The 13,392-nt window shown below is 49.7% G+C and overlaps 2 protein-coding genes across 2 annotated transcripts; one reads left to right on the forward strand and one right to left on the reverse strand.

Annotated features, from left to right (window-relative positions):
* Positions 1–4,642: 4,642 nt before the first annotated feature.
* Positions 4,643–8,635, reverse strand: LOC125953768 (uncharacterized). Its single transcript, XM_049683543.1, has 7 exons — positions 8,574–8,635; positions 8,354–8,513; positions 7,502–8,283; positions 7,076–7,429; positions 6,034–6,187; positions 5,182–5,942; positions 4,643–5,109 (listed from the first exon to the last, which is right to left on the reverse strand). Exons 1-7 carry the CDS (start codon positions 8,587–8,589, stop codon positions 4,751–4,753), a joined length of 2,586 nt encoding a protein of 861 aa, XP_049539500.1. The 5' UTR covers positions 8,590–8,635; the 3' UTR covers positions 4,643–4,750.
* Positions 8,636–9,538: 903 nt separating this feature from the next.
* On the forward strand, positions 9,539–12,004 carry LOC125953745 (spermatogenesis-associated protein 5-like protein 1). The gene has a single exon (XM_049683504.1). It carries the CDS (start codon positions 9,588–9,590, stop codon positions 11,808–11,810), a length of 2,223 nt encoding a protein of 740 aa, XP_049539461.1. The 5' UTR covers positions 9,539–9,587; the 3' UTR covers positions 11,811–12,004.
* Positions 12,005–13,392: the final 1,388 nt, after the last annotated feature.

Genomic DNA, 13,392 nt, shown 5'->3' on the forward strand with positions numbered 1-13,392 from the left:
CGTCGGAGCCCCTGGAGGAGCGTCAAGTTCGAGACGGATTTCGGGTGTCTGCAGCGCGGTCCAAACCTGTCCAATGCAGCCACGACGCATTGATTGATTACTGTGTTGGTGAAACCAATAACTAGTCAAGCGGAAAAAAGGGCAAAACATCTCGGGCCTCGGGTGTTCAGCTGGCGTCAATGGCGTTTCCTTCGATCGGATCGACGCCACCTCGACGGAAGTTAGTGTCTCTCGAAGCAGCTAACGGAAATTCCAGTGTGCCGGCTGCATCTCCATTGGTTGCGGTGCATCTGCATCAGTTGGAAGCGCATTTCAATTTGAGATTTTTCAATTAATAACGTACAGCTCTAGAAAATTGTCTCATTTGCACTTTTTTACACTCCGGCGCGGGTTCCTAGATGTGAACATTTCCGTAATCGTGCGTCCTTGGGATGTTTGTTTGAAAATTCCTCCATCCAGCCATCCCTGAGTAGCAAGCGACTGCAAGAGAGAAAGAGAGAGACCGCGCTCCTCCCGATAGACCTCCCTGCATTTTTGTGGCATCACTTGTTGCACAGATGTTTTCCACGTCTACGTCCACGTCCACGCCACACCCGATACTCACGCATCTCACGCAACTTCCGGCTGTATAGCGCGGCACAATCCAAGCGTGCCTCGAGCGCCTGGGGGAAAAGTGATTAAATAGTTAATTAAAACGAAATCACTTTTCCGGGAGAGTGTTTCGTGGTTTTTTTTATCTAGTCTTCTCGTTTGTTTTGTCGGCTCTTTTGGGGAACTCAAACCTTTCCTCCCGGAGTGACATTTTTGTGTCACATTTTGGCAATGGAGTCGCCAACGGGGCGACAACCAGCTTGGGTGCTTGGGCCTGCGGGCAACGTTCGATAGTGAAAATAGCATTAATCTGACTGATTTTTTTGGGCTGGGCTCAAACCTCCCTGTCGCCCGGTTCCCGAGAGTGCCCGAAATGATGGTCCAGGAAGATGGTCATACCCGCCGGCGCACCTCATCGCACCGCGTGAACGCAGAAGGAGGAGAAAACTACATTACACGCTCCGATAAACGGCTGACAAACATGTTTCCCCGTTCCTGCGCTCGGGGTCTTCTTCCCTCCTCTGGCTCTCTGGCCTCTGGAGGCCGGCAGGTCCGCAGGGTTGGGTTATTTTGGAAATCCACACACATGGAAATGTGAGCCTCCGGGATTCGGCTCGCTAGCCTGTTGCCAGTTTCCCACGCCATTTGCCCGCCATTGGCCATCATCGGCGGTGGTTGCTTCGATCTGGTAACCAAGGATATGCGAGCACGGTGATGGTGCTCGAGGCGTGAACTGACACTTCGTGTGCGTGTGCATGTGTGTGTGTGCTTATCGGAAGAGTCACTTCCGTTGCCGGTCACGCTTCGACCAGCGCAACCAGTAGCAGCAGCAGCAGCAGAAACAGAAGCAACAGAAACAGCAACGTCGGCGAAGAAAAGGATGTCACCGACAGTTTCGCTGACTCGATGCGCTTACGGGGACCATAATTGGTGGCCTGGCAGATCCCGAGGACGCACCCCGAGATGGGGGTGACTGCCGCTGTCGAGGTGGTTTCTTGGAAAAACATGCAGATCCAGAGCAGGGAATCGGACATGTTCCTGTCTCTCGCCAACACACCATCATTCATCATGATCGCGCGATGTGACCCCTAAAATTGGCTACCCCTTATAGCTAGCTAGATCTAAGGGAGAAGTAAGTGTCTTGGAAGACCGGAACTATCGGAACTTACCACAGTCGAGCAGCCACGGATTGTGCGAGGGTGCGATGCTCCGTTTCCGATCCAATTAGCATCGCGGCGAGACGGCGAGAGATTCCAGCTCGCCGGTGATGGGTGAGTAATGTGCCCGATAAATCGATCTAATTGAGGACCTTTCATCGGTTAGCCGTTAGCCGGTAGAACACACCGAAAAGGATGAGTCGAGTGCGTCGTGGTGGCTGCGGTAGTTTCCCGGTTGATGAAAGATGCTTGTCATGTTTCTCCAGGGGTACGGATTTATTTTTGGCATCGTTCCATTCGATTTCACTTCTGGATGTGGAACATGCAAACTGAAATTTGGAACGATCACCCCGGCATACTTGGAATACTTGGAACAAACGAACTAATTAAAATGCATTGAATTTAACTACCTACCAGTAATGCGCACAAACGCATTCAATCACTTGGAAGACACCGGAAAACTGCGTTGCACAAACGGTGCCATGACTACTTGATTGGTTGCTTGCGTCATCGTCGTCGTCTAGGACAACTGCTGCTTCGATTGCTTGAAGACCGAAAACGGGGTTGAGGTAACCATCGAGGTGATGTTGCAAACTTTATCCTTTCAAAAATCACCTTTCCCCTACCTCTTGCCTGCTGAAGTACCTTCCACATTGTTGTTGTCGATCGTCGTGACACACGTGTCTCCGGTCGTAAGGGGATGCACAAAAGGGATAAAAGGAAGAATTCTCCACCCTGGCTGGCCTGGAAGGATGTCAGCGTAACGTTAACATGAAGTCTCCAGCGAAACGCGCTTGCACGGTCGTCCGCTGCGTTACACAACAGAAAATCAATAATAATGATCATCGATTTAGTTAAATAGAATCCTCCCTTTGGCTGGCATAGGGATCCCTTTAAAAAGGGATCCAGACAACAAACGAGAGAGTGTTATCCTTTCACACATCCTTTGCTCAGTTAAGGAGCAATGAAATAGGAAGGAAAAGAAGGTAACGAGAGAAAACGTAAAACATCTGCCTCGTCCTTCAGATCATGTCTTCGGTTCGCTCGGTTAGGTGCTAGATTGGGACTGCGCATCCTTCCTCGAGCACAACGAAGAAGCTTCATCCTTTTGGTAGCCTTTTTTCGGTTCGATCGAATCCGGCGAGCGAACGAGCGAGCGAGCGTCTTCAGCATTGCGCCGGCATCACCCACTACTACAGACGGTCTCGCAATAAATCATTAACCCATCTTCCAGGAAGAAAGAAACCGTACGAGCCCCTTTTTTCGCCAAACCATTGCGCCAGTCAGATCGATCGATCGGTCGATCGCTCGGTGGCCCGGCCGCAACACATCGCACATCGTTGCAGGATAATTAATTATCCGCTCTCGACGAAGACGACGAAACGCCTGCCGATGGAGCGAAAGTAACGGAAAAAGGATGCATCCCGGAAAGGTTGCGCGATCCTCAGCGCCATCCTCACACGAGTGGAGCGAGTGCTTCGAGGAGGCACTCGAAACCGTGTGCGGCGGGACCAGTTGCACAGATGAAACTCATCATTGCGTAGCTAATTTTTTATTGCCTCACTCTCTCGCTCTCTGTCTCTGGTTGGGTCCGGAAAAAGGACGTATCTTTTACCTCCTTCGAGCGAAGCGTCAAACGGTATCGACTTACGCAACGCGACTTGATTTTAGAGCAGTCCTAAAAATCGTCTGTTTTTTTTTGGTCTACAAACGGTCCTCATAAAACTGTCCTCCACTCGGTCTGGTGTCAGATGTTTCCTCCTGCAGGCGGCACACTGTGAACAGCGTGATGAAACGGTAATTTATGATGCAAAAAAAAACACCGGGAAAGGATGCTGGGAGAAAGTTAAATTGAACTGTTTCGTCTTGCCTAACAAACTGCCTACTGCTGTCTGTAGATAAGGTGGAGTCTTGAGCAGCTTGCAGAGTCCAATGCAGAGTAGACGAGGCATAGATAACGGCATCGTGCCCACAATCAGTGCGTTCTCTTTGTCTGCTTCACATTCCAATGATCGGTAATAATGAGCCTGATGCTCCTTCGTACGCCATATCCTGCATAAATCCTTTTTCGCTCTGGTATTTGTCTTCCGAAAAGTATCCCTGCTGTGAAGCGGGTTGCAGTCTGTCCGCTTTCCGGATATCGCAGAACAATCGAACTGGACAAAGGCCGTGCCCGTGACCGATCGGACATGGAAGGGTTTCGGGGTCCCTCCCGTCCCGAGCGCTAGCATCCGTTGCGCAGCTTGCGTAACTCACAATCAATGGACGAGGATCATCGATCGCCCCGGGTTTGGGCTCGCGGATTCGCCGAAAGGATAACCGTCCGGGGTAGGGGTCCCTTTAAAATGGCCACGATTACCACCGGTCCGGTCCAGCATTCAGCACCAAGCGCATACAATCGAAACGGGTCCGAAATTCTTTGAAAACCGATGGCACGACGATCCGTACCGGTCGACAATAGCCCCGGTCCGTCGACGGTCCGCACAATCACTGGACACTGCGGATACCAAAAGGGATGGTCAAAGGGATTGCATTGCGATGGGCTGCACGTGAGCATCGGTTGTAAAGGATTCTCCCTTTCTTTTTTGTTTGCTCTTTTTTCCTCCTTGTTTGGCGATGATTTTGGTTCGTTCGGACGGCGTTCTTTTTTTTCGTTTTGCTTCTGAGACCCCCTACCGCTCGGTCGTAACGTGCTGGACCGGCCATTACACTACAAGGACATTCGAGCTGCGCTACAGGGATGCGCTAACAATGTGCGCAGTTGCACATGTAGGGACTTTACAGAGTAGGAGTCTTCAATCGAGTAATGTGAAAGGTTTCTTTAGAGGATCTTCATACTAACTTCGTGTTTATCTAGTTTCGAATGTCAGACAATGAAAATATGCTACTAAGAATTACATCAAATTCCGTACAAAAACTAACAGAACTGTCTTTTATCTACACAAAAACATTGCTTTTTGTTTAATACCCTCTTCGGTATACCGTAACCGAAGCATTACGACTCACTGCTTGTGAATATCGATATCACTCATGCAAGGCTGCTCCGCCACACCCGCCTCGACGAACTCCTGATAAGGAATGAGGTCCTCGTACGGCTCAACATCGACCATACTGTCACGCACCCGTTCAACATCCCCAAACACGCGCAGCAAATTCTCTCCGGCCAACTTCCGCAGCTCATCGTGTGTCCAGGGTTCGTACGTGGATCCATTCCGGTACCTTCCATCGCCCAGCATATCGAACAGATCGGGAAACTTGGACACATCATCCAAACCCACTGGAACTGAGTCTACGCCATCAAAGTCACTCCCGAGTCCGATGTGATTCGGACCCGTAATGCTCTTGATGTAGTTAAGATGCGCTAAAAAGGAGAAAAGTTGTCTTTCTTCAGTAAGTCGCCGATCAATTGGAACCATCACGATCCACTCCTTACCAATCACATTGTCGATGGAACTGCCCCCGATGAACCCGGTGTAGAAGTTAACCATAATGATGCCATTGTTCTGGACCAACATCTTCAGCACATCATCCTGCACATTCCGATGATGCTGGAAGATCGCATGCGAAGACGAGTGACTGAAGATGACCGGTGCCTTCGTATGCTCCAGTGCGTCCACCATCACCCCATAGCTCACGTGCGACAGATCGATCAGCATACCCAACCGATTCATCTCCCAGATCACATTCCGGCCCCAGCTGCTAACGTTGCGCTTCTCCGCATCCACTTCCGCATCGATGGGCGAAGCGTCCGCCCAAGGTGTATTGCAAGAGTGCGTCAGTGTCATGTACCGTACACCCAGTTCGTAGTACATACGCAGTACCGCCAACCGGGAATCCATCGAATGGCCACCCTCGACGGCGATCAGTGAACCAACTTTCCCCTCCCGGAACGCCTCCATAATACCTTGGGTCGATGTGACGTACTTCAGATACTGCGGATACTTCCGCACCAACCGCTTGATCACATCGATCTGCTCCAGTGTTCGCTCGACCGCATCCCTGTACTGATTGCCGCAACTCACGTAAGCCACCCAGAACTGGGCTCCGACTTTGCCCGCCTGAAGTCGCGGGATGTCCGTATGGCTACTGGTAGACGGTCCCCAGACGGGATGTTGCTTGAGATCGCTGTTCAGCTCGAACTGGTTGATGCGATTGCGCTCAAAGTTGTACAGATTCCAGGGCAGATCGTTGTGGCTAGTTCAGAGGAGACGCGATAGGCAATATAAGACAATGTCAACTGGCGCGATTACTGTGTACATAGATTAGATACGATTGTGTGACTAACCCATCAATTAGCGGCACTTCATCGAGTACGGAGCGGCCGGACAACTCGTTCCTCTTGGCTGCTGCTTCATCGTCGGTCGTTAGCGGAATGGATACAGCCAAAGTTAGCGAGGCCGACAGTAACAGCCCTTGAAACAGCCACGATGTCTTGTTTTCTAAACGATACAATACAAAGACGAATAATAGCTTTTGTTTTGCTTTTTCGCCAATGACTCACTAATCCGTTGTGTGTGGACAGTTGGTATCTGTTTAAATCCCCCCCCCCCCCCCCCCCCCCCTTCACAAACCACAACACACTACGGCCTCTCGGAAGCAAATCATGAATAAAGCACCCAGGAACTGAGAGCGACAGAAACGGGTCTGTGATAGAACAAATAAACTTCCGGGGCCCATCCCGACAGATTGTTAAAACAAACCACATAACAACATGCACTGGATGATACCACTAGCACATTAACAACCGTTCGAAATGCACATCATGCGGTAACAAGCTCTTCGATACGCCGATGATAAGCCGACGACGACGAAAAATCCCCGAGCCGTACATACGTACCTCTTGGACGGAACATCATTTTGTTACTAGATCGACGACCGGAGCGCTACTAAACCGGTTCGGTAGTAGGTCGTGTTGTTTTAAGAGCTTCCATAACGAACGCTTTGCGAACGAGCGGGGATGACGCGATGACGGGTAGCGCAAAAGACGGATGGCTGATATGATAATAGTCATAAAGCAATTAGCCTGTCGCGTAGCGCAATGGTCTTACTGAATGGCCATACCAATGCGATTCAATGCAAAAGCCGCGTGTTGCGCGCGGATGTCGCATTGTCATCTTCGCATGCCAGGTAAGCATTGTTCGTGATCGAAGACGGACGCTCCGAAGGGGCGCCCCTAGCCGTTTCTTATCGCGCAGGAATTAGTCGTAAAGTGATACAGATGAAAACTGTCAATCGACCGTCACTGACCACTAGATAAGGAGCGAAGGCGATCCACGGGAACGGCTTACTGACGCAAATAGTTTGGATTTCTGTTTTGTCTATTTAACTCTTTAACATATCGATGTCAGTTCTGCAAGGCTGGACGGCCACGTTGGCGTGTTCAAACTCTTCGAACGGTATAAGATCCTCGTAAGGGTCCACCTCAACGAGGGAGTCGCGTATCTGTTCCACCTCCCGGAACACACGTATTAGGTTCAGTCCAGCAAGCTTCTTCAAATCCTCTCTCGTCCACGGTTCGAACGTTTCGCCGGATCGTAGCGCACCTTCGGCAAGCAGATCGAACAGATCCGGATACTTGGAAACGTCCTCCAGTCCTTCCGGTGTGCTGGTAACACCGTTGTAATCACCACCTAGACCTATGTGATCGACTCCCGTGATCGAGCGGATGTGGTTTAAATGTTCTGCAAGAGATTGGAATTAATAGCAGGACACTCTAGCGACCACTGATCGGAAGACACCCGACAAATACTTACTGACAACGTCATCGATCGTGTTTCCGCCGACAAACAGTGGATAGAAGTTGACCATCACGATGCCACGCTTGGAAGCTAACGAAACCAGAATGTCGTCCTGTACGTTCCGGTGATGCCCAAACACACCGTGTGCCGACGAGTGGCTAAAGATGACCGGTGCTCGGCTGTACTGCAGTACATCGCGCATCACACCGTAGCTAACGTGCGAAATGTCGATCATCATGCCCAACCGGTTCATCTCCAGCACGACATTGCGTCCCCAGGGGGACAGGTTGGTCAGTTGCGACGGAGATGGTTGAGGTGTAGCGTCAGGATCGTCCACCGGTGACGCATCAGCCCACGGAGTGTTACAGGAATGGGTAAGGGTAAGGTATCGCACACCCAGCTCGTAGTACAACCGCAACACCGCGAGCCGGGAATCGATCGAGTGTCCACCTTCGACGGCAATCAGTGAAGCGATCTTCCCCTCACGGTACGCCTCCATGATACCGTCGGCCGTATCGACGTACTTCAGATCGGATGGATACTTGCGGATCAACCGCTTGGTGACATCGATCTGCTCGAGCGTTCTGGCGACCGCATCCTTGTACTGTGTGTCGACGCAACGCACGTAAGCCACCCAAAACTGAGCTCCGAGCTTACCCTGGCGCAATCTAGGCAAATCGGTGTGGCTACGATCTACCGTTGACCATACGGTGTCCTCCTTTAGATTGGAATCCAAATTGAAACGCTTCAACACGTTACTCTCCACCAGGTAGATGCTGAACGGTAGATCGTTGTGGCTACGGAAAGCATCAACAGGAATCAGATCAGTTACAATTTAAACAGTTTAATGGCTTGTTATTTTGTTACCCATCAATCAGCGGAACTTCATCTAGCACATCACGTCCAGCAAAAGTTTTCTTTGGTGCATCATCATAAGAATTAACCACCACGATCGGTACGACGATTGCACAGATCGTAATCACCACCGCAATCGCACACGCGGTCAGCACCTTTTTGTTGCTTAAAACTTATAAAACAAATTAGAACAAACTTTGTGCTCTCTTAGAGAGCTCGCTGCCGTACTTACTTCCTTGGAGAAACATTTTTCCACCACGGACAATCACCGACTCATCCACACCGATTCGGAAGGCCGACTGAATAGCTTGCAATGGTTCGCGGCTAGATGCGCGATGATTAAGATATATGGTGCTTTGATAAGGTTAATTGCTGACTGATAACTTTTCTTTATGAATTATTACTGCACGGTTCACAGCGTTTATTCATTGGATTTGTTTGATTGATGGAAGGAGCTCCTATAAAAGTTAACGAATTTAGTTAGTTGTTAACTCGTTTGTTATCTTCCATTTGTAAGCAAAATTTAATTCTGTGGTTCAAGGGCTCTATTAAATAAAAATCACATGCTTTATTTGATGGATTCAGAATTCTTATGAAAGGAGCGGAGAGTTCTGAGCAGAATGTACCTAAATAGGGGAATGATGGTTGATTGGATAACACATCGAAAGCAGCTGCCAATATCTACTTCTAAATAAAAGAAACCTCCTGAATCGCAATATGCTCGGTGCATCGGTCTAGATCAGAATTTCGTTTGGCCGTCGGTCGGTTTCTGCTGAGAGCAGTCTATCAGTGTTCACTAAAATGAACTATCGCTTGTGTACTACAAGCGAATTGATGCCCGGATCAAGCCGGCACTAGAGCTAGCCTACCAGAAGCATGCTAGCTACTCCTGATAAGCATTAAAAAGTTGGACTCTGCGACGATAAACATTAATGGTGTCCCAGAAGGGACTGGCGTGTAAGGAAGAACTGGCGCACCAGCCAACAGTCCTGGAGTTGGCCGTTTCAGTTTTAAAAAAACCGGTGGTTTGAAAAGAGGCGAATTTTTCGAAAACTTCGCCTTTTTTGAGCGAAATGTGCTAAAAACTGAGCTACTTGTTGCGCTACGTGTAGACTTTCTCTAAAACCGAAACGTCACAAACGTCAAACGGTCTGTTTTTGTTTTTCCAACACTTTTGCTGCATGGGAACAGTTTTTGGGCGCCGCGCTATTTCATAAATTCCTTATTTTATTCAAAAGTGTAATTAATGGAAGAATCCGTTCGAGTTTGTTTGGAACCCAAACCGTACTTGGAACCTGCCTTCACCGCTCCGCAATCCTGCGTACTCTGGTTGAACGAAACAGCCCACCGAAAACGCGCGCTCTCCGCCGGAACACGCGTGATCGGTCGTTTGAAAAATGGGCGACGGTTTTTGTGGTGTCTCGAGACGAGCGTGGACCGGAATTCCTCCCACCGAGAAGGTTACTTCGCGGCAGAGGCGATCGAACCACCGGAAACTGACGACCACGATCCAGACGGCGAGAGAACGCTCGTGGAGATCGTGCCCGTTTGCGAGAAGATCGACGATTTTGAACGGGTGACGTTCGATCTTTGGCTAGATCTTTCTCGCCTCCGGCTGGAGCTGATGCTGGAGAAGGATAGTTTGAAGCAACTGCTGCGGACACTCCTCGTACGCTCGTTTTTCTGCTGCGGTTCCCGCATCAACCTGAGCTGCGTCCGTGACCGTAATCTGGGACTGAGCGGAACTTTCGTGAGAGAAGCGGTTGGAACATCCCGATACGGATTTCTAGGGGTAGGAACGGTTATCGACATCGGCGATATTATATACACCCCCGCAGAAGCCAGTGGAAAGCGAAGAAAATCTCTCGGTGGACTTGAGAGCATCCGCGAGCAGTTGGCAGCGGCGATCGCAAACCGATCCTCCGTTCTCATTTCAGGTCCGAGCGGAACGGGAAAGTACAGTCTGGTGAAGTCGCTAGCAGTGGAGCAAAATTATCCACTTTTCGAAGTCCGAGGATTGCACTTTGTACGATCATTGCCCGGTGAAACGGAGGCTGAGCTACGCAGAACCTTTCTACGGTTGCGTCACTTTGAGGAGCTGATCGAAACTGACCTGCCGATTCTTCTGCTAGTCAAAGATATCGATATGATATGTCCCAAGGTTGGTCAAAAGAAAGGAGTGGACAATGCCAATATTGCTCGCATTTCGTCACAGTTCATATCGTTGCTCGATCAGTACGCCATATCATCGAAGAACATTATCATCATCGGCACTACCTCAAGCATCGAAGATCTCGATCATCGGTTACGCAGACCGGGACGGCTAGCGAAGGAAATCACACTCGGGATACCTTCTAAAGAGCAACGGATTGACATTCTACGCGCTTTTGAAACCAACGCTGGAGGTTGTTCCTGTTTCACAGCAGAACAACTGGAAGATCTAGCGAGCAGAACCACCGGATACGTTGGTGCGGAACTAGAGCTACTCTATCACAACGTGGCCCGTGAGATGGATAGCAAACGATGTTCATTTGAGGAGGCACTAACGGAAGCACAAAAGAAACATCGACCAAGCAGTCTTAAGAATGCGATCGGATTTACTGGTTGCTCGGATGCCGCCACGCTTTCCCTCGACTCTTTCGGTGGAATGGAGGAACTGAAATCGCTACTCCGGTTGTGCATTGTGGAGCAGCTGAAACATCCGGAACGGTTCCATCGGCTCGGTATCCATCCACTGAAGGGTATACTCCTGTACGGGCCTCCGGGCTGTGCCAAAACCACACTCGCCAAGTGCCTTGCGGCCGAATCGGGAATGACCTTCCTATCGCTTTCGGCCGCTGAAATCTATTCACCTTACGTGGGTGAAGCCGAACGACTTATCTCAACAGTGTTCAACGAGGCCCGCATGAACGCTCCGGCCGCCGTGTTTCTGGATGAAATCGATTCGCTTGTCGGTAATCGTGGAACGGCAGGTATGGCAGGAACTGCGTCTGCTGTTAATATGGGTGTCCTCTCGACGCTGCTCCTCGAAATGGATGGCATCGGGCAAGCGCAACAGTCGGCCAGTGCGCTGAGTGCCGATGCAAATCGTGTCGTTGTGTTAGCAGCTACCAACCGTCCGGATATGGTCGATGATGCGTTGCTGCGTCCAGGACGATTGACGAAGCTGATTCACATCCCTGCGCCGGATGAAGGAACAAGACTGTCGATACTACGGAAGATTGCTGAGGGCATCCCGTTAGCACCGGATGTTGATTTGACGCTGGTGGCAACGCGTACCGAACGGTTTTCTGGAGCTGATCTGAACAATCTGTGCTCCCAGGCGGCACTAGCAGCGGCAACGACAAACCTAGAGGCTACGGAGGTGACGATGGGCAACTTTGAAGAAGCATTTAAAGATATTAGACCATCGCTAACTCAAGAGCAGATCGATTGGTTCTATAACTTCGAAGCAAATAAGCAACGCTAGCAGCAGGGAACGTTAAACGATTTTGTTAATACGAAATGTTGTACATAAATGCGTTCTGACAAATGTTTGATAAATACGACTAATGTTTCATTTTTTGTATTCTTTTCATATGTATGTTTTTAAGGAATTTCAAATATCACCCGGACCGCACGGCCGGAACACATAAAAAGGTCGCTTATGTCGGTTGTGCGGCTTCATCCACTAGAAGCGGTTCCGGCGGTGTCGGCCATGAATGTTTTGCACGATCGATGCATGAGGAAGATTATATCTACACAAACGGCGGTTCCGATGCCTATCGGACCGGCGTTTGATTCCCTTTCTACTGCCAGCGCTTGAATACCGGCGGCACATGATGCTCACGAAATTCTGTCGTGCTTCTACCGTCGATCGGTACATCTCATTTGATTGCAGATTGGTTCGGGGTGACGTCAGCCACTGGAACGTTCACACTAGTTCTAGATGCAGAGGTAGTACAAAAGCTGTCGTGTTTCCCAAGAAAATAGATAAGGCGATAAATCGATTAACCGAGCCATGATTCAGGTCCTTCAAACCGATAAGCCATCCAGTGTGAGTGACTACACTTTTAAGTCGAAGTACGTCCATTAATGGGGTGTCATAGGCTTCATTCATCTCCTTCTTCTATTTGGTTTCCATACAGCTCCAAATGCGCGTATCGATCGTAGAGCAGTAGCTTTCAACACCTGATTGTGCTTGTTTGGGCTTTGATTTGACGAAATTGTGACGATAAACCTGTTTCCTCGCCTCTTCCCACGTCGACTACGCGTTAGTAGATAATGTCTCGTTATCTCGCGAGTTGGTATGGGTGTTCACTGCTTATCAGTACACTTCTGTGAAACGCCACAATTGATTGCCGTTGTATTGGACAATACTCTCGCCTATTGGTATCACGCAGAAACCCCACTTTTTTGCCTTGTCTCAAACCCTGACAAACACATGCCCCGATATGCGCAATGATGGTGGTTGAAAACGCTGACTACCATCCCTTCCGTACGGCAGTCGTTAACAGACCGCGGAGGTGACTAGGGCACCTCCCGAACTACGTATGTGCTTTGGAACCGCAAGATATCAATCTTATCATCCGAACTAAATCGTGTCCGGTGGTTGGAAAACAATCAACATCTTGGTACAACAACCCGCGCAACCCAGCCCCGTGAAACCTTCCGAAATTGTGAGGAATTTGTGACAAACACCCCACAGAACCTAGATCGTTCCACACGTGCCCGAAAGTAGTAACGAAGAAGTGTCCAACCGGGGGAGTACTAGTGCGTGGCCCGACATCCCGATAACGCCCTGGCGATGATGGATTAATTGATTGAACTTTTATTGATGGATCGGGCACGTTGCCCATTTGAAGTGTTGCATCGGGGCCGGTGTTTAGTGCACAAATAACAGGACAAGGAGGCGCATATGGTGGCGCTGACACGATGATGATGGGTGCCTTCGTGGACAGCAGGTAGAGGCGACAGTGTCTACTACTGGAAATGGCAGACGGCGCGAACCAACGATATGGTGCGACTTGCAAATGACGGGCTGATGATAAGAAGAGTGTCAACATAATAGC

The sequence above is a fragment of the Anopheles darlingi genome, chromosome 3, assembly GCF_943734745.1.
Source record: "Anopheles darlingi chromosome 3, idAnoDarlMG_H_01, whole genome shotgun sequence".
NCBI classification, from domain to species: Eukaryota; Metazoa; Arthropoda; class Insecta; order Diptera; family Culicidae; genus Anopheles; species Anopheles darlingi.